The sequence below is a fragment of the Pteropus medius genome, unplaced genomic scaffold, assembly GCF_902729225.1.
Source record: "Pteropus medius unplaced genomic scaffold, Ma_sr-lr_union100, whole genome shotgun sequence".
Taxonomy (NCBI): domain Eukaryota; kingdom Metazoa; phylum Chordata; class Mammalia; order Chiroptera; family Pteropodidae; genus Pteropus; species Pteropus medius.
The window spans coordinates 808,734-832,305 of NW_024347855.1; the positions used below are offsets into that span (position 1 = coordinate 808,734).

The 23,572-nt window shown below is 36.6% G+C and overlaps 1 protein-coding gene across 4 annotated transcripts; it reads left to right on the forward strand.

Annotated features, from left to right (window-relative positions):
• The first annotated feature begins 101 nt into the window (after positions 1-101).
• Positions 102-23,363, forward strand: PCID2 (PCI domain containing 2). Of its 4 annotated transcripts, XM_039878780.1 has the most exons (14): positions 102-226; positions 6,097-6,186; positions 7,528-7,601; positions 8,696-8,761; positions 9,709-9,750; positions 10,810-10,864; positions 12,274-12,377; positions 17,906-17,981; positions 18,699-18,840; positions 20,050-20,150; positions 21,114-21,187; positions 21,405-21,530; positions 22,410-22,533; positions 22,886-23,363. In XM_039878780.1, the coding sequence occupies exons 1-14, from the start codon at positions 119-121 to the stop codon at positions 22,973-22,975; spliced, it is 1,272 nt and encodes a 423-aa protein (XP_039734714.1). In that variant the 5' UTR covers positions 102-118; the 3' UTR covers positions 22,976-23,363. The 4 variants fall into 4 exon arrangements, with proteins under 4 accessions (XP_039734714.1, XP_039734716.1, XP_039734715.1 ...); XM_039878781.1 differs by lacking the exon at positions 6,097-6,186 and having other exon boundaries at positions 176-226; XM_039878782.1 differs by lacking the exons at positions 8,696-8,761; positions 9,709-9,750.
• Positions 23,364-23,572: the final 209 nt, after the last annotated feature.

Sequence of the window (23,572 nt, forward strand, 5' to 3'; positions counted from 1 at the left end):
ACCCCAGCCTTCCTCAGCCCGAAAGTGTCGCCATGCCGGCTTACGGCTCGCGCTCTCGCGAACACTACCTCCGGAACCAACGTGCGGGGAAAGTGGGGTCACAGGCGCGAGGCTAGGAATGGACCGCGAGCCGGAAGTGACGCGCGTCCCGGCGCGCATGCTCTGCCCGGTCCCGGCGGTGGGCGCCGCCATGGCGCACATCACTATTAACCAGTACCTGCAGCAGGTAACGTTCGGCCGGCCCCGTCGCGAGCCGTCTGCAGGGTCTCTCCTTCTCTTTGCCTTCCGGACTTTGGGGTCCGAGTGGGCGGCCGTCACGTGTCTGGCCGAGGTCGAGGTGTTCAATGCCTGCCCCGCTGAGTCTGCTCGCTGACTGCGCCTGAGCCCTTGGCCTCCAGACAGGAAGCAGTGACGATTGAAGCAGGCACACTACTGTGTTTCTTGGCGACCTAGAAGTGCCCTGATGGTCGTTGCCTTCAGTTTAAGGATGTGTGTGTGTGTGTGTGTGCGTGTTTGGGATGGGGGGGAGGGGTCCTAGCCCTAGAGGATGCTGAAGGACCCATTGGCCACGCGGAGGAGTCGGAGTTCAGTCTTTGTGTAGTCTTTGAAGGCCTGACCTAAGGGCCTGACTTCGAGTTTTGATTCCGACAGTGGTGGAAGTAGATGGAGATAGCACGTAGTTCCAGCTGCGAGCCTCTAGTCATATCTCCATATAGTATAAGCTCCGTGTTAACACTTCATATACTTCGGAAAATGTCTCAGAGTTTTGTACATACAGCCTGTAAACGGCAGCAGCATACTTCAGATATAGATATTTATGGGTTCGAAGCTTGCATTCTGTCCACTAAACTATGCTAATTCGTAGACCTAGAACTGTGGTCTTATTTAAGGTCTTAGATAAGGTCTTATCTAAGGATAAGGAAAAGAGGAAATGGATTTTAAAAGTATCTGAACATTACCAAGAGTTGGTGATTAAGAAATGTGCGATTGAGAGACAGGGAGGAGTCAAGAATGAGTCCCGGATTTCTAGCTTAGGCAACAAATGAGCAGAACAGATCCGAAGATAAAAGTTAATATAGTTTGGACACGTTAAATTGGAGGTGTCTGTTGACACCCAGGTAAAGCTATCTAGTTAGCAGCTGCATATAGTCGAGGTTATTGGGATCGTTAGTTGCGTAAATGAGAAAAGTGGTTAAAATAAGAATCATGGAAAAAACAGATACGTGTTTTTTATTTTAACTTAAAACGTATAAATATGTATTCATTTGCCAATCTTTTGACTGAGGTCTAAGACCTTTTCTTTAAGGATAGTTCTACTGTGGCTTTATCTTTGCAGAGTTAACATTTTCCAATATAAGTTTACTTAAGGTTGAGCAAGTATGTAGACATTGGAGAACCAACATGGATATAGAATCACTCTAGAATGTTATGTTTTTCTTAACCTTTTACAGTTTTCTTGCCATACATAGTTCCATTTCTTTTTCTTTTTCCATTCTGGGTGCCTTGAATGGTGTCTGACTAATGTGCATGCTCAATACAATTTGTCGACTGCATAAATGGAGGCAAGTAGAAGGGGATGAAGCTTGCCATAGGCTGGGTGATAAAGCCGAGTGATCTGCCAATGCTCAGACCACTCAGTGTAGTGAGGAGTAAAGTTAGGATTAAAGTGCTGCTCTGTCTAACTGTTTCATATTCTTGTTTCATCAAACTACCTTGGTCTTGTTCTCTACATTCTCAGAGGAGCACTCTGAGAATCTCCTTTAATTGTCTATCTTATTTGATGAAACTGGGGTGATGATGAGAAGAACAATTAGTGCTCGTTGAATGGTTTTTAAGAACCAGGCACTATTGTGTATAGTAACTCGTTATCACTGTTTTTATAGGACATAGGTCCATTGCAAGCCACATTTTACAGAGGAGGTTAGGTGGCTTCTAAGGTCACTGGCAAGTAAGTAGCACATTAAAACCAGGAGTTCCAGCTCCAGAGTTCATGCTCTTAACACGAAGCTCACTGCCTCTGTTAGCCCAAGTTTCAGCCAACTTTTTCTGTCCTCAACAGTACCTGCTTGTTTCTAAGTTTCCGTAGTATATTGTTTCTTGAATCTCAGTAACCTTGTCAACTTGGATACACCTCCTTTCCTTATTTGACACTTTCACAACATTCTCAGCCAACAACTACCTGGAGACAAGTGTCCAGTCTTTCATTTCCCATGGTCTCCATAATCACTTCCGAATGGCTGTTAGGTCTGGGGTTTGATTTTGTCCTCCTCATAAGCTTATGAGTTCTCCTGTTAGTTTCATGGATGCTGGTGGAACATGTGATTCCTGGGTCAGAGACTAAGGACTTTATTACTCAGCATGGCAAGCAGCATGGCATCAGCATGCTGATACCAGTTCCTCTGGGTCCCAAGTCTCACAGGTGATGTGATGGGCCCAGAAGGGTACCTGAACAGGCATCAAGAGAAAAACACCACTTGGAGAATCCACCCATTTTATAGCAGGCAGTAAGTTAGTTTGTTTTTGTCCAGGGTTGGGGATGTGGGGAGAATTTCTCAAGGTGACCTGCCACTTAAAGTAGCAACCCTAGTGAAAGAGCTAGCAATCAGAGTCTTGGGTGCCAGCACACTTATCTCAAGAGGTCTAAGGAGGGCTGTCTTTGACTAAGTTGTCCCCTCATCTACTGAGACCCTTTTTATTCAGGGCTCAGAGTTTCAACAGTCATTCAATTTAGTTTCTGCTTGGAGATGACAGGTTGAATTAATTTATCAGACATTTTCCCATATATTCTTTTAAAATTGATGTTCTACTTAGAAAAAAGATCAGTTTGCATATCCAGAGGTAGATCACATTTCTAGTCTCTCTGAGAGCTGCTGTTATTTTTTTAGTGTCCTTTATTTCATTCTTTGGTCCATTTTACAAACTCTTATTTCAAATGGCAAGTTACTTTTTAAAAACTCTACGTTTAAAATTTTTATTTTCCTCCCAACTTTTATTCTGAAAAATTTCAAACCTGTAGAAAAGTTGAAAGTACAATGAAGACTTGTATACTCCTCATCTGATATGCCATGTTTGTCTTATCTGTCCCTCTGGGCATGTGTGTACCCTATCTTCCCTGAACCATTCAAAAGAAAGTTACTGACACCATGGCCCTTCACTGTGCATTCACCTAGCACCGGAGTGGTTTTACTGTATAACTGAAGTGCCTGTAGTATACTCAGGAAATTTAACATCAGTATTAACATCATTATTTTCTAATATAGTGGTTTAATTTTCCATGTGTCCCCAAAGTGTTCTTTAGAACTTTTTTAAAACCAGGATCCAGTGAGATCACATACTGCATTGTTTTTATTTTGTTTATTCGTTTTTTTCTTCCTTTTTTTTTTTTTGCCTAGTTCTCTTTAATTTAAAAGAGTCTTCTTGTCCTTTTTTTGGGGAGGAGGCATCTTTTATGACTTTTAACATTTTTTAAATGTCCAGGCCAGTTGACTTGTAGATATCTCACAATCTGCCTTTGACTGTTTCCTAATGATTAGATTCACGTTGCATTTGATAGTATGGATTTCCCATAGCCTCACCTTAGGAGGCACGCATTGGTGATACTAACTGATTCACTAGGTTAAAGAGATGTCCATCAAATGGTCCAGTGTTGAGGTACCTTTTCTTTTGTAATTTGTAATCTGTTGAGTGGACTAGGAGAAACCAGGAACATACTGTTCCCTGAGACTCTTTCACAAAGTGGTTTCAGCTTTCATTTGTGGCCCTTTTTCAAGTCAGTTATTGCATCAATATTTGCCAAGTGGTGATTTTCTATCGTTCTTTCTACATTTGTTAGTATTTCATCAATTAAAAAATGCTTTTCCTTATGCTCTTTTAAAAAGTATCATTATGGATTATTTTTAATGCCAAGTTATCCAGTACCAATATTAAGAATATTATGCTTTTTGAAGCTCAAATTGTTCTAAATTTGGCCACTGAGAACCCCTTCAAACTGGTTTCTGTGGCTTTTTTATAGGTCTTCATCCTTCTTTGAGCCTTGCTTTTTTGGCGCAATAGTATCTCTTCCAGGCTTACCTAGTTCTTTCCCTGTCCCAGTGCTCAATCGGCTGTTTCTTCAGGGAGCTCCGGTTTCCTTTAGTGGAGAATGGAATTTAGAAAACCATTCTGAGTACTAGGTGTACTCCTTGCTACTGGGAGCCATTGCTTCTAGAACATTTTAGAGAACAGAGTTAGTAAATGTATTTTTGAGGAATTATGACTTCCCAAGGTAGATGATTCCCCTGTAGACCAGATTGGAGCCTGAAGGATATAAGGTGACCAGCGGCAGCCAAGAAGGAGAAGTTATTTCTAGAAGTACCCAGGGCCAGAATGCTTCACCTGGTGAGCTTTGTAGTCCCTGACTGGACCTACAGGAGTGCTGCTAACCAGGGATGCCCCGGGGTGCTGCATGGTCTAGAGGGTGTTTAAATTAAAAGGCCAAAGCTTCCAGGACATGACATTAACAGTGACTGAAGCGGGTGACTGGGTTGCCCATTATCTTAGTGTCCACTGAGGGACGGGCCAGTTCTTTAAGATAGTCTGTTGCCATCCCTCTGTTTTCCTACACACACACCCACCTAATGATGACGGGAACTTTGGCAGCCTTTATCAGCTTCCTTGAGATAAAGGCACCTATGGGACAAATATTCTATGGTTACTCAGAAGATATCAATAAGTAAACCTGCATGAGTATATCCTTTTTCTTGTTGTAAAGTAAATCCTTAGAAGTGGGATTGCTGGCTCAAAATATAAGTGCTTATGTAGTTTTTGAATAGTCAGGTGGCAAATTCTTTATTAGATAAGGTGATGTACACTTAGTCAATACCCTAAGTGATGCAACAGATGAGGAATTGGAGCCCCTTGCTGTCCTGGTCGCTTATGCCTCCATTTCTTCTGGCTGCAGGTGCCTGGGCATAGGATTACTGGGTGGAGGAGTAGGTGTGTGTTCTCTTTAGTGGGCATACCAAACAGTGTCCATAAGCGGATGCCACTTCACCCTTCCCCAGCAATGTGTGAGAGTTTCAGTTGCTTTATATTCTTGGAGTGTTTAGTATGGTCAGCCTTTTCAATTTTAACTCTTCGGTGGGCATAAGAGATGTCCTCTTGCATTTTACTGGTGGCTCGGAATGTGAGCACCTTCTCATTTGGATACTCTTTATGATAGCCCTCGTTGGAGTCTTTGTGGGCATAAAATTTACATATTTAATTTTATTTTATTGTAGATAAATTATACTGTGCACCTTTGTACTTAGCTTTCTTTTCACTTATACAGTTAGGATTTTTATTCATTTTGGTAAATATAATTTTAAAATATCATTTGATTTTCTAATTACACATGTCTGCTGTAACACAGTCTTGCAGTATAGAAATATGTAAAATGAAAGTCTCCTCACTCCCCACCCCACTGACCAAGGAGTCAGCTGGTGTGGCATGGCCTGCATGTCTTCTCGTTCTTACATGTCATACATACTTTTTTTCCTCCCAGATCATGTTATGCATTTTTCCTCTAACTCTTTTTTTTCTTTTCCTTGTTTTTGCTTAACAGGAAGCACACTTTCCAATGTTATTACGTGTAGATATTTTTCATTCTATTTCGTAGCACACAGCTACCTATTGTATGACCGTGACACCATTCATTTAGCTATTACTATTCCCATTTTTATTATATATTTAGGTTGAATAGAAGTCTTTTGAATTTTAGAAATATGTGGTGTATAAGGTTTTCTTTCCCCTATAAGCCGTGTGAGTGAATTTTCAAATGTTTGCTGGTATGACTGAGTAAATGAGAATAATTCACTTTCATTAATAACCAAATTATAAACTAGCTTATTCTGCTTTTTCATAGTTTTTAACAGTAAATCACCTGTTTATTTGCCTCCAGAAGATCTCATTTTGAAATGTAGTTATAGTTTGCTGGTTAAAGAGACTACTGACTCGTTATATTTTAATTATCGACTCCTTTCAAAGTAGGGAAAATGAATTTTACAATGAGTTGTTTAGGTTCTATTAGAATAGAGTGTTTTATTTTCTCCTTAGTGTTTCTCTTTTCAAATGCTTCAGGTCTACGAAGCAATCGACACCAGAGATGGGGCATCCTGTGCAGAGCTGGTATCTTTCAAGCACCCTCATGTTGCCAACCCACGGCTTCAGGTAGTTGAAAGGACTATGCATATAGAGAGGGTTACAGAATGCAATGTTTAGAAAGAAATTTAGACAAAAAACAAAAAAACAAAAACAAAAAACAAATATGTCCATGAAAAACATAAGCCAATGGTGGGCTTTATTGTGTTTCAAAAGAATTTACACTTTGTAGTTAAGAGTAACACTTTACACTTTAACACTTGTAAATAAAGTGTTACTTCAACAAATTACTTCATTACTTCATTACTTCAACAAATACTTATGCACACAGAGAGGGTAACTGGCTTCCTAAGAAAAGTTTTAGAGTTTGAGTTTATATATTGGTGATTATATTTGGCAGCTTATAAGCTGCACTTCAGCATCATGTAAACCAGTTTCTGGCTTTTTTTTTTTTTTTTAATTTAAAGTTCCCTAGGTTGTTCTACTGTGCAGAACACATCAAAAACCATTCCCTAAATAGAAATTAGTGCCAGAGACTTGATGAGACTCAAGTTCAGCTTGCTGGCCAGATACTCCATAGTTGGTGTTATGTGCTTCCTATTGCATCTGGGGTATAGATATCTGTTTGCCCATTTGTAATCTAAGGCTGAGTTCTTCAGTGTAAAGTTCCCTATTAACCTTCCATCTGATGGTTCCATTCACTGGTAGCCATTGTCTGAATTATTTTATTAGAATGGTGATTTTTCTGATGATGTAATTTTTCCATCCCACATATACACATATATATTATATCAGTATCAGAGTAGACTTGTTGATTCCTTTTCTTTTAATTCATTGTCCTGTATAATACATTGTGATGCTTGTATTATCTAAAATTTGGCCATTGAGAAGAAAGGAAGAGTTACAAATAAATGTCAGTCGAGCTCAGGACACAGAGAGAGGGTGACTTTATCTGTCACCAAGCGGCTGAGGAGTGGCATCCTAACATGCCATCTTCTCTAACTCATTAGACCTTATTTATTTAGCACATAGTAGCTGCTTACCAAATATTTCTTGACTAACTGGCTATTAAATATTAAGATATGTATGAAAGTACCTAGACTATTCCTTAGCCTGCAGTAGAGAACACATTGTATTCATCTAGTGCCTTATACATAGCTCATGCTTGATAAGTATTTGTTGAAGTAATGAACCTTTTATTTACAAGTGTTAAAGTGTAAAGTGTTACTCTTAACTATAAAGTGTAAATTCTTTTGAAACACAGTAAAGCCCACCATTGGCTTATGTTTTTCATGGACATATTCCTGTTTTTTGTTTTTGTTCTTTTGTTTTTTGTCTAAATTTCTTTCTAAACATTGCATTCTTTCCGTGCCTGTTAATTTTATTTTTATCATTTTTCTTCTTATTTAGTTGGCCTCTCCAGAAGAGAAGTGTCAACAAGTTTTGGAACCCCCTTATGACGAAATGTTTGCAGCTCATTTAAGGTGAGGAAGTGAAACAAGTCAATCTTGAAATCGCTGAATTGACTAGGGATTTTATTTAACATCATCTAATGCTTGAAGCAGATAATGACTTACTTTGAAAAAGTGGAAAAGTGTGTTTATAATTTCACTTTGGTAAGGCTTGCGAAAATTTTGTGAAGTTAAAAAGTTTAAAATTTTAAGACTTTTTTTTCATTTCAAGGATGATGTATGTTTTTAAAAGTTAAAATTATATTGTGATCATATATCTTTATATGTCTTGTGTGATACTATAAAAAAAAATCACTTGATATTCGTCGTATTGGCTGTATAGTGGTCTTTCATTTAATAGAGCCCACCATTGGATTGTGTTTTTCATGGACATATGTCTGTTTTTTAATCTCTTTGCCTTGCTGGGAAAGAAACTGGAGCTGAGCAGAGCAAATGAAATATTGCTTTTTATTTACATTTCATTTCAGTAGAAATAGTTTATCTCTAAACCATCAAATTGGACAAACTTCATGTCCTTAAAGTATGTGGTGTTTGATTGCCTTTCTGCCTGTATTGCCTCCAGTGTTTCAGAGCAGGCTCAGGTGAGGCGGGGAAGGAGTATAGATCTGTGAGATCTTTGGAAAAGTTTGGGTACCAGTGTGTTCTTTGCAGCGTGAGGCTCCTTGTGATTTCCCAGTTCTGTGTAGTGTGCCATGAGCCTCCAGATTCAGTGATGAACTAATACCGACTCTACCCAGCTAGGTATCTAGTTAGAGGGTCCTCTGCCATTGATACAGTAGAAATGCTATACTATATTATCAGTACATGTTATTAACAAAACCTGCTGGCAGCTAGGTTTCTCCTGGGACTTTAAAGAATAGTCTCAAAACTTAATGTGGAATTTCATCTTATACCAACTCATTTTACTTCAAATAATTGTTTTCCTTATCTTCAACTGTTGTAGCCTGCCAAACAGGAGGTCCAGCTTTACTGCAGGATCAGCTTAGAACTGGGATGTTTGTGATGGAATTAAGATGTGTGGTCTACTTAGTTCACTTCTACGTTTTTCATCCTATAAATGCACTTTCTGCTGCCTCTATTCTCAGTCTCCAATCTTTCTTTTTCAGGTGCACTTATGCGGTAGGGAACCATGACTTCATAGAGGCATACAAATGCCAAACTGTCATCGTCCAATATCTTTTGTTGTTTGTTAACTGTTTCAATTTATAACATACAGTGGATTATTTAGGGCTTAAGATCTTGAAACATTGGGCCAATTTTATTCATCCCTTTAATTAAAACCTTTTGAAGAGAAACGTCTTAGCTATTTCACTCAAGTACTTAAATTTAGCTTGAATCTTAAGACTGTCATCCAGTTACTTATCTAGTAAAGAAGAACACTGGTTATGATTAAGGATTTTATTTAATTCAGTTGTGAAAAGTAATATTTTATTGCCTTCAAGGCATTATAGGTATAGGAATCAGTTAAGTATGCTTGGTGAAATATCAGAACTCCAAAATCTGGGCGTAGGTGGACAGGAGTGGACTCAACATGTATCATCATTTAATTGCAGTCACTAAGACCTTAATCAAGCTAATTTCTGACTTAAAGCATTTAAGTGCTGTTGCATAGCTAAGGCCCTAGTCAGTGAGTGTCCTTGTATTTAAATGTATCTCTAAACTTTAGTTTGCTTATTTTTTTAACCATTTTGTTTAAACGTACACAGAAGAGAGTTGTTTGCTAACTAGCTGTCTCCTTTGAATTCAAGAATTCTGTAATTGATGAATTAAACTTTATACTACAGATTCTATATCCCATTATATAGAACTTGTGATCATCTGGGCTCAGAGAAGCCAAATAAAATGTTTGAGATTGCCAAAAAATCTTATAACAATAGTCTTTTTCTTACTTTCAAGAAAATATGTATGAAATAAATATATTTAGTAAACTTATACCTTATGATACTCAGATATTTATAAGTGGGCTTATACATTTTTTTCTTCAAGAACTTACTGCTATGAGTTCACATAATTTTCTAAATGGTGAGCTATATCCCTTAAAATTTAAGATTCTTCCTCTTCTTTATACATTTGTAGCATTTTTTGAATTTTACATGTCATATGTTCCTTAATATAGTACATCATTCCTGAGGGCATTTCAGGCCCACAAAGAAGAAAACTGGTAAGTATGAACAAAAACAGCTAGAAATTAGCAAATATTTCTTTTTAGCAGAAGCTTTTTAAAAATTTACTATAGTGCTCTCTTTGGTAACACATACTAAAAAAATTTGTCCTGAATTTCTGTGTATTATGTTTTCTATGTGGATATTTAATATCATGTATTGACATAATAATATCGACGTGGATAACGGAGTGTTAATAGTATAAAATTAAATGGCAGATTAACCAGATTATTTTCAGTGTGTTTATATAAATTTGAAGTATTACTTTTATTTCAGCCCTTCAATGGCCTAAAATATTTATTAAATACTATTTTTCCCCTTCAGTTGTCAATTTTGAACTTACTTTTGGTTTTAAACTTGTACAAGAGGTAGATCAACTACACTTCATTTGGGGGTGACGTGATACATAGTAATTGGCTTATTTTACATTGCTTGTCAAACTAATTCATAATTTTATGATGTGTTAACAAACTGTAGGTAAATACTGAAATTTTGTTTGTACTAAAATAACTGAAGGCTTGCAAATAACCTTTTCTAGAAAAAATAAAAATTAAAAAACCACCCCCTTTTTAAATGAAGGCTTAACTTACCCATGAAAGGAAGACCAATACTGCCAGCAAGATTTTTAAAAAATTGTTTTATGACATTTTGTCTATTGCATACTCATTGCTGTTAGGAAATCTTACTAAACCATATCTTGTTTTAATCGAGTTGTTTGGTGGGAACGTGAGGGGAGGGAAGATGTCCTGGGAACAGTGTGAGGAGGTCCTGCCTCAGACTGAGGACCCCTAAATGGATCAGGATCTAGGCCTCTGAGGAGGGTCTGGGGCAGTAAGTGTGGAGCACTTCAATGTCTGGCCTCTGTGTTGATCAGAAAGCCCAGGGCAGCCGGCCCTGATGGAATGTGAGTCAGATAACAGTAGCCATTGGATTCTTGGAGGGATGCTGACTCCCATTCTGGGTAATAGCCCTGGGTGATGGTGTCATTCCCACCTCTGGTAATGGACTCTCTGACCTCATAGCCTCTTCAAACACGTTTGCTTTTTTTGTCCCTGTAGGGCTCTGCCTGTCATGTATGCAGTAGCACTTGACCTTCGAGTATTTGCCAATAATGTAAGTTCAATTTTTATTACTATTGTTTTCAAACCCGGGCTTGGTATCTGTCTCTTGCTTATTTTCCTATCATTCTTTCCAAAAATTTTGAGGAATGAATTGGGGTTGGGATATATCTAGTGTAAAGAGCAAAAAAACAGGGGATGTCTTAATTCATTGTTCTTTTTGGGTTGATATGAACAGATTTAAATAAACATCATTTTTCACATTGTAGATATAGAGGAAGTTAATTCTGTATATGGTTAATCATTTATGGCACACGATATTTTTTAAGGGGGTGGAGCAATAATAGATGGCGATTCTGCATTCTCTTCTACTGTTAAGATGTGGCCTGTCCTATCTTGAAGAAATCCACCTTAATGTAGATCGAGGCAGTAGTTCCTGCCATGAGGAGGTAAAGATCCTGGGTTTTATGGAGTTGGTGTTCCCTTGGGGGTCAACATAAGCCAATTTTGGAGCGGCATTTCTCAAAGTTTTCGTCCTAAGACCCTTTTATAGTTTTTAAATTTATTGATGACTTCTGATTCTGGACAAGATGGAGTAGGCACATTTTTCCTATTTCTCTTGCTGGGAATTTTAAAGCCAAAATGGTTCTGAGAGGTGGAGAGAAGGGAAACAGCAGCGAGTTTCCTGCATTTCCTTTTTGCCTCCTGTCTGCTCTAGCTTGGGTCCTAGAGAAGCCTGAAACTCAGGAACACCAACAGGCAGAGATGATTGGTGGATTGTAGGTGCATGATGTTAAGGTTAGGATGACTACTCGTCATTTTGGTGCCCCTGGAAAGGCTCTAGTGGTTTTACCTACTATTGTTTTTCGCATCATCAGTATGATGTCAATATCGTAAAGGGAAATAATGGTTTAGTGTTTTCAAGAAAATGGTTTGACCATGTGGATCATCTGCAGGCATCTTGAAGGCTCTCAGGAGTTCATAGACCAGCCTTTGAAAACCTATGATAGAGAGAATGTAAATAGGCGAAAACTAGTTCTTTAACCAAGCTATCCTTAGAACAAGGGAAGAGTCAAACTGGGTAATAATGACTTTTATATTTATCGAAAGTTTGGTTTCACGGATTTTGACTAGCTGTGCATAGGCGATGGGAAGGTCATTGATTGAGGGAAGAAAAGGTTTCTTAGTAGTGCAGGGCTATATGGCAGTATAGGCTTAAAAACTGGTGACTGACTTAGTAGCTTGAATTTGTTGAAGAGATTTGATTTGTGGAAGAGTTGGCATAAGCTGTAGATTTCTCAGTTTCTAAAAATATTGTAATACAGACTAGATAATTTCGCAAGAACCTTTTGGGACTTCGACTCTTAGATGTAGCCATTTTTGCTTTTAGCTGCACTGTGATTTTCTTTTTTTCATTAAGAAATCTAGCAGAAATCAAAAGTAAATGTTTTTATATTCTATTAGGCAGATCAGCAGTTGGTAAAGAAAGGAAAAAGCAAAGTCGGGGACATGTTGGAAAAAGCAGCTGAATTGTTGATGAGCTGTTTCCGCGTCTGTGCCAGTGATACGTGAGTGAGGTTTTGGAGACTGACATATGACCAGTCTCCTATAACAACGCATTGCCCCTTCCTGTCCTTTGTTGTTGACATTTATTTTACTTCTACATATGTTGTAAACCCACGATCATTTTATTTTTTGTTTTTAGTAGTTTGTTGTTTTATAAGGAAATAAGAGATAAGTAGTCTTTTACATTTATCCACATATTTACCATTTCTGGAGTTCTTTATTCTTTTTTGTGGATCTGAGGTTCTACCTGGTACCATTTCCCTTTATTGTGAGAACTTGCTTTAGCATTTTGCTTTTAGTGCAGGTCTTCTGACAATTCTCTAAGCTTTCATTTTTCTGAAACTCTTTGTCTTCATTTTTCAAGGATCTTTTTACTAGATGGAGAATTCTACATTGACCATTTTTTTCTTTTATCACTTTAAAGTGTCATTCCATTAGCTTTCTTATGTCTCTGATGGAAAGTCAGTTGTCATTCTTATCAATGTTTCCTGGTATATAATGACTCTTTTTCCTTTGCCTGTTTTTCCTCTTCACTTTTGGCTTTCAGTAATTTGACCTTGTTGTACCCATGTGTTTTTGTATTATTTTTCCTATTTATGATTCATTGGGCTTCTTGGATTTGTAAGTTGATGTTTTTTATTAGATTTTTTTAAATTTAATTTTTGACATTCCTCAACTACTTTTTGGTCCCATTTTTTCTCTTCTTTTTTTTTTTGGAACTCCAATTACATGTATGTTAGACTGCATGTTATTATTCCACTGGGCACTGATATGCTGTTAATTTATTTTTTAGTCTTTTTTTCCCTATCTTTCCTTCATTTTGGATAATTTATATTGACCTGGTCTCAAGTTGACTGTTCTTATCAGCCACTGTTTATTTTTTAATTCTAGACTTTCTATCTGATTCTACTTTAGAGTTTCTATTTTTCTCTTTAAAATCTCTTTACTCATTATAAAAGCATGTTTATTTGGGAGTTTTAGGAAATTGTAAAGCAAAGAAAGAAAAGGTAAAGCTTTCCATATGTAAATAAACAAAATCTCTTGACCCCAGAAAGTGTTCCAGCTTCTCATTTTTCACCACTCTGCCCCCATCAGCCCCACCTCAAAACATTCCAGCCAGGGCTGGACTTAAAACAATTCCTCAGTGTACCAGGATACTTCCCCACTGAGGCTTTCCACAAATGCTATTTCCTTTGCCTGCCATGGCCCCCCAACTCTTCATCTGGCTGTCTCTGTTCATTTCACAGCTTTCAGCCTCTCTAACACTTCTTACCACCAAACCTCAGAGTAGATGCAGTTCTCCTTTCATAAACTTCCATAGCGGTTTGTACTTTGTGTTCATTGCTCTTATCAAAAGTAATTATCTGAATGATGTTTGTTTGATTGCAAAATCCATGAGGGTATGTGTGTTGCTTTCACATAGTGTCTCTCACACCACAGTAGCATTCAGTAAATATTTATTGCGTGGATTACATGGATACTTGGAATTCTATTTGATTGTGTATTCCTGCACAGAAGTGATCATGACCTTGAATTTGGCAATGGTTTTCTTAGCAGTGACACTGAAAGCACAGGCAACTAAAGAAAAAATAGATAAATTGGACTTTATCAAAATTAAAACCTTATGCTCTAAAGGATACTATCAAAAAGTGAAAAACAACCATAGAATGGGAAAAAATATTTGTAAATAATGTAAAGGTCTAGAATATATAAGAACTATTAAAAGACAATCCAATTAAAAATAGGCAAAGGATTTGAATAGATATCTGCAAAGGAGATATGCCAATGGCCAGTAAGTCCACGAAAAGATGCTCAACATCATTAGTCTTCAAAGGACTGCAAATCCAAATCACTGTGAGCTGCTTCTTTACACCCACCAGGATGACTAGAACCAAAAAGATAAACAATGCAAATGTTTACAAAGATGTGGAGAAATTAGAACCCTCATGCATTGCTGGTGGAAATGTAAAATGATACAGTCACTTTGCAAAAGTCTGACAGTTCCTCAAATAGTTAAAAACAGTGACCATATGACCCAGCACTTTCACTCTTAGGCATAGACCCAGGAGACAAAAGCAAATCTCAAGGAACAAACCTCTCCCTTAGGGTTTGCTTTGTCACATGTCTCCGAAAGAGGTCATTATCCCTGGTACCAGACTGGCAAGGACAATAGCATAAGAGAATTTTATGGAATTCCCTTATGATAAATCTGGAATAACTGAATCACCAGAAACAGCATCCACCACTAAAGGAATAATCCAAGTTACAAACTACTTGGATTTAATTTTTGTATTTTAAATCATACCTTTTAAGGTAGGTAGTAGAATAGTATTATTATTTGTCTCCATTTTACGGATAAGGAAAATGAACCCTAGAGAGAAAGAAAGTATCTTGTTTGAGGTCATACCACTAGTTAGTGACTAGAATCATATTAACGAGCTGGCAGTTATCACAAAACAGACCGATATTTTAATACTGAATTATATTTTTATGGTATTTTAAGTATTTCTGTATGGTTACTTCTTGCTCTTGAGCAATTTCTTTTTTCTCTGGCTAGTGAACAGCCTGCTTGTTTCCATATTGGGCACTTTAATTTCATGTGCTTTGACTTCATGCTATGGAATTTAGTGTTTCCAGGCAACCTGCCACTAACCTTCTCTCTCTGTAGCACCACCGTCTGTGAGAGTCTGCTAGTTTTGCCCAGGAAGAATGATCACAGAATGGGAACACATGGCAGAATCAATTCTGAATTGGTTTTCAACGTTATATATGAAAAATTTCAAACATGCAGCAATATTTAAAGAAATTTACAGTGAATAGCTATATACCTACCACTTCTATCGTTAATATTTTACTATACTCGCTTTATCATCTGTTCATTTGTATTTCCTTCTATCCATCTATCAGTTTATCTTTTCTTTCTCATAAGTTAATTGCATACATCAGCACAATTTCCCCTAAATAATGTAGTATGCATCAGTAAACTTTAAATACTTTAGTTTCTCTTTTGTATATTGAGGTAAAATTTACATACAATGAACCACACAAATCTTAACTACGTATTAGTTGAGTTTTTTTTTAATTAATTTTTTCACCATTTATATGAAATGTTCAGAATAAATGTTCAGAATTCTTTATTTTTTACTTTTTTATGGTGACACTGGTTAACGAAATCCAATAGGTTTCAGCTGTACACTTTAACAGTAAGGCATATATATATTTACACTGGATGTTCACCTCCCATAGTTAGATTTCTTTCTGTCACCACATATTTGACCCTCTACCCCGTCTACCTCCCTCCTCCCCTGACTCTCTGGTAAGCACTAGTCTATAATCCATGTCTATGAGTCTCTGTTTGTTTGTCCTGTTCATTTGTTGCTTTTAGGTCTATATCACACATATAAGTGATATGTGATTTTCAACTTTTTCTGTCTGGCTTATTTCGCTTAGCATGATTATCTCGAGGTCCATCCATGTTGTTGCAGATGACAGTATTTCATAACTCTTCTTATGGATGAATAATATTCCATCGTATAGAAGTACCACAGCTTCTTTAGCCAATCATCTATCGTAGGACACTTCAGTTGCTTCCATGTCCTGGTCACTGTGAGTAACGCTGCTGTGAACATCGGTGTGCAAATATCTTTTTGGATATAGGTTTTCAAGTCTTTGGACTAAATACCCAGTAGAGGGATTGCTGGATCATATGATAGATCAATTCTTAGTTTTTTGAGGAACCTCCATACTGTTTTCCATAGTGGCTGTACCAATTCGCAGTCCCGCCAAAAGTGTATGATGGTTGCTTTTTCTTTGCATCCTCTCCAGCATTTGTTATTACTTGTCTTGTTGATTATAGCTATTCTAACAGGTGCGAGATGGTATCTCATTGTGGTTTTGATTTGCATTTCCCTAATAGCTAGTGATGTTGAGCATCTTTTCAAATATTTGTTGGCTATTTGTATGTCCTCTAGGGAGAAGTATCTGTTCAGGTCCTCTGCCCATTTCTTGATTGGATCATTTGTTTTTTTGTTGTTATTGAGTTGTATGAGTTCTTTGTATATTTTGGATACTAGGCCCTTATCAGGGGCATTGCTTGCAAATATATTTCTCATTCGGATGATTGTCTCTTTATCTTGTTGATGATTTCTTTTGCTAGGCAGAAGCTTTTTAGTTTGATGTAGTCCTATTCATTTACTTTTGCTTTTACTTTTCTTGCCTTTGAGGTCAAATTCATAAAGTTCTCTTTAAGTGCAAGGTCCTAGAGTTTCATTCCTATGTTTTCTTTTATGCACTTTATTGTTTCAGGTCTTATATTCAGGTCCTTAATCCATTTTGAGTTAATTTTGGTTTGTGGTAATAGACAACAGTCTAGTTTCATTCTTTTGCAGATGGCTTTCCAGTTTTCCCAGCACCATTTATTAAAGAGGCTTTCCTTTCTCCACTGCATGTTTTTGGCCTTTTTGTCAAAAATTATTTGCCCATATAAATATGGATTTACTTCTGGACTCTCGATTCTGTTCCTCTGGTCTGTGTGTCTGTTTCGCTGTCAATTCCATGCTGTTTTGATTACTGTCACTTTGTAGTATAATTTGAAGTTGGGCAGAGTGATGCCTCCAGCGTCGTTCTTTTTTCTCAGGATGGCTTTGGCACTTCGGGGTCTTTTGTGCTTCTATACAAATCTGATGATTTTTTGTTCTATTTCTTTAAGAAATGCCAATGGGATTTTGATGGAGATTGTATTAAATCTGTATAATGCTTAGATAATATGGTCATTTTTAACTATTTTGATTCTTCCAAACTAAGAACACTGAATATCTTTCTATTTCTTTGTATCTTTTTTGATTTCTTTTAATAAGGTCTTACAGTTTTCATTGTATAGATCCTTCACATGTTTCGTTAGATTTATTCTTAGGTATTTTATTCTTTTTGTTGCAGTGTATATGCTGAGTTTTGACAAGTACATACACTTGTATAATCCAAACCCCTATTGAGATATAGGACATTACCATCGCCATAGAAATTTTCCTCATTCACCCTCCTCAGGCAATTCCTCACCATAGTTCTGCATTTTTTTCACTGTAGATTAGTTCTGTCTGTTTGGTAACTTCATATAAATAGACCCACCCAGTATGTGCTCTGTGTCGTGCTCTTTTTGAGATTTATCCATGTCGTGTATTTTAATAATTCATTTTGTTGTAATGGTAAGAGAAAATACTTTTTGTTTCTTAAAAATGCTTTATAACAATCAGTTTTTTACATAATATCGCTGCAAACTAAGCAGTTTTCAGCTGCAGCAGGGGGAGGCGAAGTGTTTTGCACAAATATTTAACTGGAGTAAGAACTCCTTGTTTGGTTTTTTTCAATTTGCTCCATTAGACGAGACATCTTCTTTCATAATGTTATTTCATGCATATGACTTAAGCTGTGGGATTCTATCTCAAGATATTAATTTGTTTAGGCAGTTTATTTTGTGATTTATAAATAAAATTTTGATTTCCTATGTAACTTTATAAAAATTATTTTCCCATAGTCGTGCTGGTATAGAGGATTCTAAGAAGTGGGGGATGCTGTTTCTGGTGAATCAGTTATTCAAGATTTACTTTAAGGTATGCTTCTGTTTGAATAGTTCATAATATAGCTTAATAAATTTTCTTTCTTCCTATGTTCCTAGATACCATTTCTATTAATTATCAGCTGGCCTCCCTGGTATTGCTTGGGAGATGGTCATTACCTAACCATCTTTATAATCCTAAAAGCTAACATTTGTTGAGCGCTTGCCAAGTACAAGGCAGTATTATAAATGCTTCACATGTATCGTCTTATTTAAACCTCAACCCAATGAGGTAAGTTCTGTTGGCTCCAAGGGGAACTAAGGCACCCACATACTAAGCAGCGTGCCTGATGTGGTAGAACTGGGCTTTAAGTGAGGGGCTTCACTCTAGAGCTTTATACCTGGAATTGTAATAGAACAGATGAACATGTGGGATGAGTGAAGAAATCATTTTTTGCTACATGAAGTCAGCCAGGTGAAGAGTAGCTCTGTCACATACCAGCATCTAGGACCTGGCCCCTCTGGGTGGGCCTTTCATTCACGGGGCACATCTGCCCTGGAAGCAACTCTCTCTGAAGCACTTTTTAGGGCCTTCTAAAGTGGATATAATCTGTGCTATGCAGTTTGTGTTTTTGTTTTTAGTATTAAATAATTTTAATGATGTATGGGTTTTGTAATTCTCTGTTTAAGGGGGCAGATGCTTAGTAAAGTAGTTTATTTGTCCTGCCTTTTTTTAAAAAAAATATTTTAAGTAGATTGCTGTTTATTGTAGATCAACAAACTCCATTTGTGTAAACCCCTAATCAGAGCCATCGACAGCTCAAACCTGAAAGATGATTACAGCACTGCACAGAGAGTGACATACAGGTACTATGTTGGACGGAAGGCCATGTTCGATAGTGACTTTAAGCAAGGTATGTTGTTAATCTTTTTTCTAATATTTTAAAGACGTAGCATTCGAAACAACATATGTGATATAGTTTTATAGAATACAATTACTGCATTTTATTATTCAAGTGGAATATAGGTGTAAACCAAGTCTAAGTTATATTTTTTTGTTGTTTATTTTTGACACTAAAGTTGGTTAAATAAAAGGAAAGTTTTAGTTGAAGTTTCTTAATCCATTCTGGGTCTCTGAAATACATGTCAGAGTCTCAGTTCTCATGAACATCTTTTTTTGTGTTAAGTAATTAAGCACAAGTATTCTTGGTATTCAATATAAGTAATTGTTTCCTCCCTTTGTCTGTGCTGCTCATGTTGACATGGGACATGGAGATTGGGGCAGCAGTTAGCTCAGCTGCCTACTTGCGGCTTAGAAATCCCATGTGGGGTGCCTAAGCAAACAGTGGACTGTGTCCTTGGACTTTTGTTATCTTTGGAGTTTGTAGCCATGGATGATGATGTCATTCATCCCATCAGAGTGGTGCTTTCATGAAATTATATTATTATGTAGTTTATACCATTAACTTTATCAAGAATACGAAGCCATTTTTTTTCTTTTTAAACTTTTTGATTAGCTGGCATGAGGTGGGTCTTTATGACCTCTTTTATTATACTCAGACCAGACTTTTTAAACTCACTTCTTTGATAGCCATTTGCACGTGGAACAGCATAACTTCAGGCAATACAAGATACATAAAATCACTTTTCTTTCCATGTATTATATCATGGATTCTCTGATAACAAAAATAACAGCTCTTTCATAATAATCACTCTTTTTTTTTTTCTATAGCCTTATACAGACCAACTTTTTCTTTTTTACAAATATTTTCATAGATCCAGGGCTTTTGAAGAAGGACTTTTTTTGATTATTCCCCGTTGCTACTTTTTTCCCTTAAAATAAGAATAGAAGCTTTTAAATTATATTCTATTGAAGTCTATTAAGGTATTGATATGTTTTTCATCTGAAAATTCATTGAGTTATAGTTTTGAATATCTTAACAGCAAAAAATTATAAGTATTAATGGTAGATATTTATAGTTTCTGAAAACTTCAGAGCCATTCGTATAAGGATAAATAGTAGAATAAGAAGCAGGGAGGGAACTTCAGTAACTTCATAATATGTAGAGTATATAAAGCCTGATCAGATGCTGTTGGTCTGACTTTGGATGGTGTCTCTGCAGCTGAGGAGTACCTATCCTTTGCCTTTGAGCACTGTCATCGTTTAAGTCAGAAGAACAAAAGGATGATTCTGATATATTTACTTCCAGTAAAAATGCTGTTGGTGAGTGATTGTTACACTATTCTTATAGATCCTGTTGCTTTGAAGAAGTTGATAGACTTTTTAAAATACAGCAGATGGTATGTAGTTGATCACAATTTGAGTTGCATATGAGCACACCCCAAAGCAGAGGAAGAGTAGCTTGTGTGTAGCCTGAAACCTGTATCTTCATGTTGACACTTCCACATCCTTCTAGAAAGGCTTTGTCTGAGTTTCCTTTCTCTGTAAAGTGCCTAACTCAAGAGTTTAATGTATGTAAGGCAAATAAAATAAGTACATATTATTTCTTTTCCCCCTAAAAATCAAAATTAATAGGAATGGACTAGCCAAGAAAGAAAAATATCATTTCAGCCTATCTACAGTATCTTACTTGATCACCAGAAGTTATTTTTGATACCCGAAAAACAATGAGAAATAACTAGCATGTTTATTGACTAAAAGTGTTAGTTAGAGCTTTCCTTCCTCCCATTTAAAATTTTCTAAAAAGTTATCTTAATACACACATTTGGTTAAAACTTAAATAGTTCAGGATAGCTTGTAATGGACAAGCAACAATGTCGTACCTATCCTTCCCCTCTTCTCCCTGCTTCACAGAAACAACCAGTTTAAATTTTTTAGCTTATTCTTTTAGAAGATGTTTCTGTATTCCTAAATCTTATACTAGTATTTCTTCAGTTATCACTCCCCTCCTGTGATACAAAGGTTAAGAGACATGAGAAGGTCAAAATCAGGGTCATGTGTAACTGAGTGACAAAACTGCATTATACTCAGGTTTTCTGATTTCTAGACCAGTGTTTGTTTTTTAACTAGTATACTTCGATATTTTTAATCCTTGTTCAGCTACTTAAGAAGAAATTCTAATAAACCAAGGTTGTAAGTCTTTAAAACTTAATTCCTTGATAAGAATTTTATCAAAAACAATTCTGTTAAAAATTCTTAATCTGGGGAATTAACTCTTTGTCTTAGGGTCATATGCCAACCATTGAGCTTTTGAAAAAGTATCATCTCATGCAGTTTGCTGAAGTAACCAAAGCTGTAAGGTAGAGTATTTTATCCTTTTCCATTCGGGATCTTTTACAATATAAAGTTAAGAATCTTATATTTAATAAAACATAAATGTATATTTTAATAATATAAATACAATATAAATATAAGAATTGTACTCACTTTGTGGGAAAACTAATTGCTTTTTGATGTGATCTCGTCCTGGGATTTTCTTTTGTGACCATGCTTGCACATCTTTCTCCTATCACCTAGTGAAGGCAACCTCCTCCTATTGAATGAAGCTCTGACGAAACATGAGACCTTTTTTATTCGCTGTGGTATCTTCCTTATCCTTGAAAAGCTGAAGATCATCACCTACAGGAATCTTTTTAAGAAAGTGTAAGCAAAGTATTTTCTTTTTAATAAGTTTAAACTCAGTATGGCACATACAGTAGAGTTGTCAGGTTATGAAAACTGTACAGTAATAGGTGCTGTGTCTTCTGAGATGGGGATGTCACTCTGTGCAGTCCAGGTCCCATCACTTGTCCTTTAATTACATGGAATAAAATAAAAAAACCTCCCTGTCCTGCCTACTGCTGCATGGGCGTTGGTGCTGCACAGGTGAGTGAGTAAAGGCTCATTCATGGGAGGAATAACAGGTTATGTGTGGTAAAAGAGCTTTGTAACAAATATTTTTAAATGCTAGCCCTAAGTATCAAATATTTCATATTTTATCAGAGTGTATGGGACTAATTGTTCTTTTTTCATAATCAACTAAACTTCCCCCTGCCACTCTTATTTGTCAGAAAGTCGAATTCTGCACTAATTTTTTTTCATGCAACACTAGAAGTTGACTCTTCTCTAAGGCCTAGTCCCAACAGGATTAAACTTTGAACAAAGGCAGACTTTTTATAGCTGCAGGTAGTATATCAAAAATAAAAAGGACTATATTTCATCAAACCCATAAAACACTATCCATTTTACAGTACATTCCAATTTCAGAGCTATTAAAATGTGAAAATATATGCATCTTAGATTCAATGAAATAGTAAATATAAAAAATTATATTTATACTTAGTGGCTTTTTTAAAATGAAAGTAAAAATTATATTTAATAGTTCTTATTTTTAGAGTGTATCTAATAGGTGGAAGACTTTTTCATTAATTTTGAACAGTGGTTGATTAGATGTGTTTTCTGCTGACTCAGTACCTTTTCTTAACCTTCAAAGTACTTGCATTCTGTTGGTAACTGGTGTAGACCTCTGTTTTCCTCTTCCAGGTACTTGTTACTCAAAACACATCAGTTATCTCTGGATGCTTTTCTAGTTGCCTTGAAATTCATGCAAGTGGAAGATGTGGACATCGATGAAGTCCAGTGTATTCTGGCCAACCTGATATACATGGTGTGTGAGCTCTTTGGTTCAGTTGAAGCAGTTCCTTCCAGTAGGACTTGGTCTAGAATGTGAAGCTTTGATGTAATGGTGTTAAAGTTGTTATCTGGCCCTTTGTTTTTGTGAAGATATTTTCTGATAGAACTAATTTTATCCCAGGAAATACCATGATATTCAGAGAGTTTTATAGGGCATGGGTGGGTAAATATAATATATATTTCTTTATTCTCCATCATATATGTGTTTGTTCATTGTCTTCCGAATGACTTGAATTGCACTGCGATTGGGAAGAATGCTTATGCCATGGGACTAATCAGTGATGTGACATAGAAACACAAGCCAACCCTCTTTTTCTCTCCTGCAGGGTCACATTAAAGGCTATATATCACATCAGCATCAGAAGCTAGTTGTTAGCAAGCAAAACCCATTCCCTCCGCTGTCTACAGTGTGTTGAATGTGAAAACAGTCCTGCGAAGGCGCATGCTCCTCTAGTTTTTTATCATGCTGATGAAATCAGTCCTGTGCCATGGCTTTATTCTCTGCAGCCAGAATCTCTCTGGGACTCTTTTCCTAAGGATGCTGAAACTGAATTTGCCAGCATACCTGGACATGTTAAAATCTCCATCATCACTCATGACTAATGTCATCTTCATGGAGACCTGGAATTTGCTTTTTCAGACATTGCAGACTCCTCCTTTGGCTCTGGAGTGTTGGTGAAACTTCTGTGAAGGAGGCTCTGTCTCTAAGGCAGCTATAGTTTACTTCTCCAAAAGTGTTGTTCATAATTGGTTCTTTGTAACTTTTGATATAATTCTTTCTATAAAAAAGACATCCTGAATTTATACAAATGGCATATTCTTTATTATATCTTTTGGGATATCAAATGTTGCTACGACTTTAAAATTCATTCTTGTTCCTCCACTGCCCTCACCATTAGTTTGCGTTAGATTAACATATTTATCTTTACCAAGTTCCTTTCAGAGAAATGGGTGGCCAGCACATCTGCAGATTGGCAAAAAAAAAAAAGTTTAATTTTGAGGTTAAAGAATAG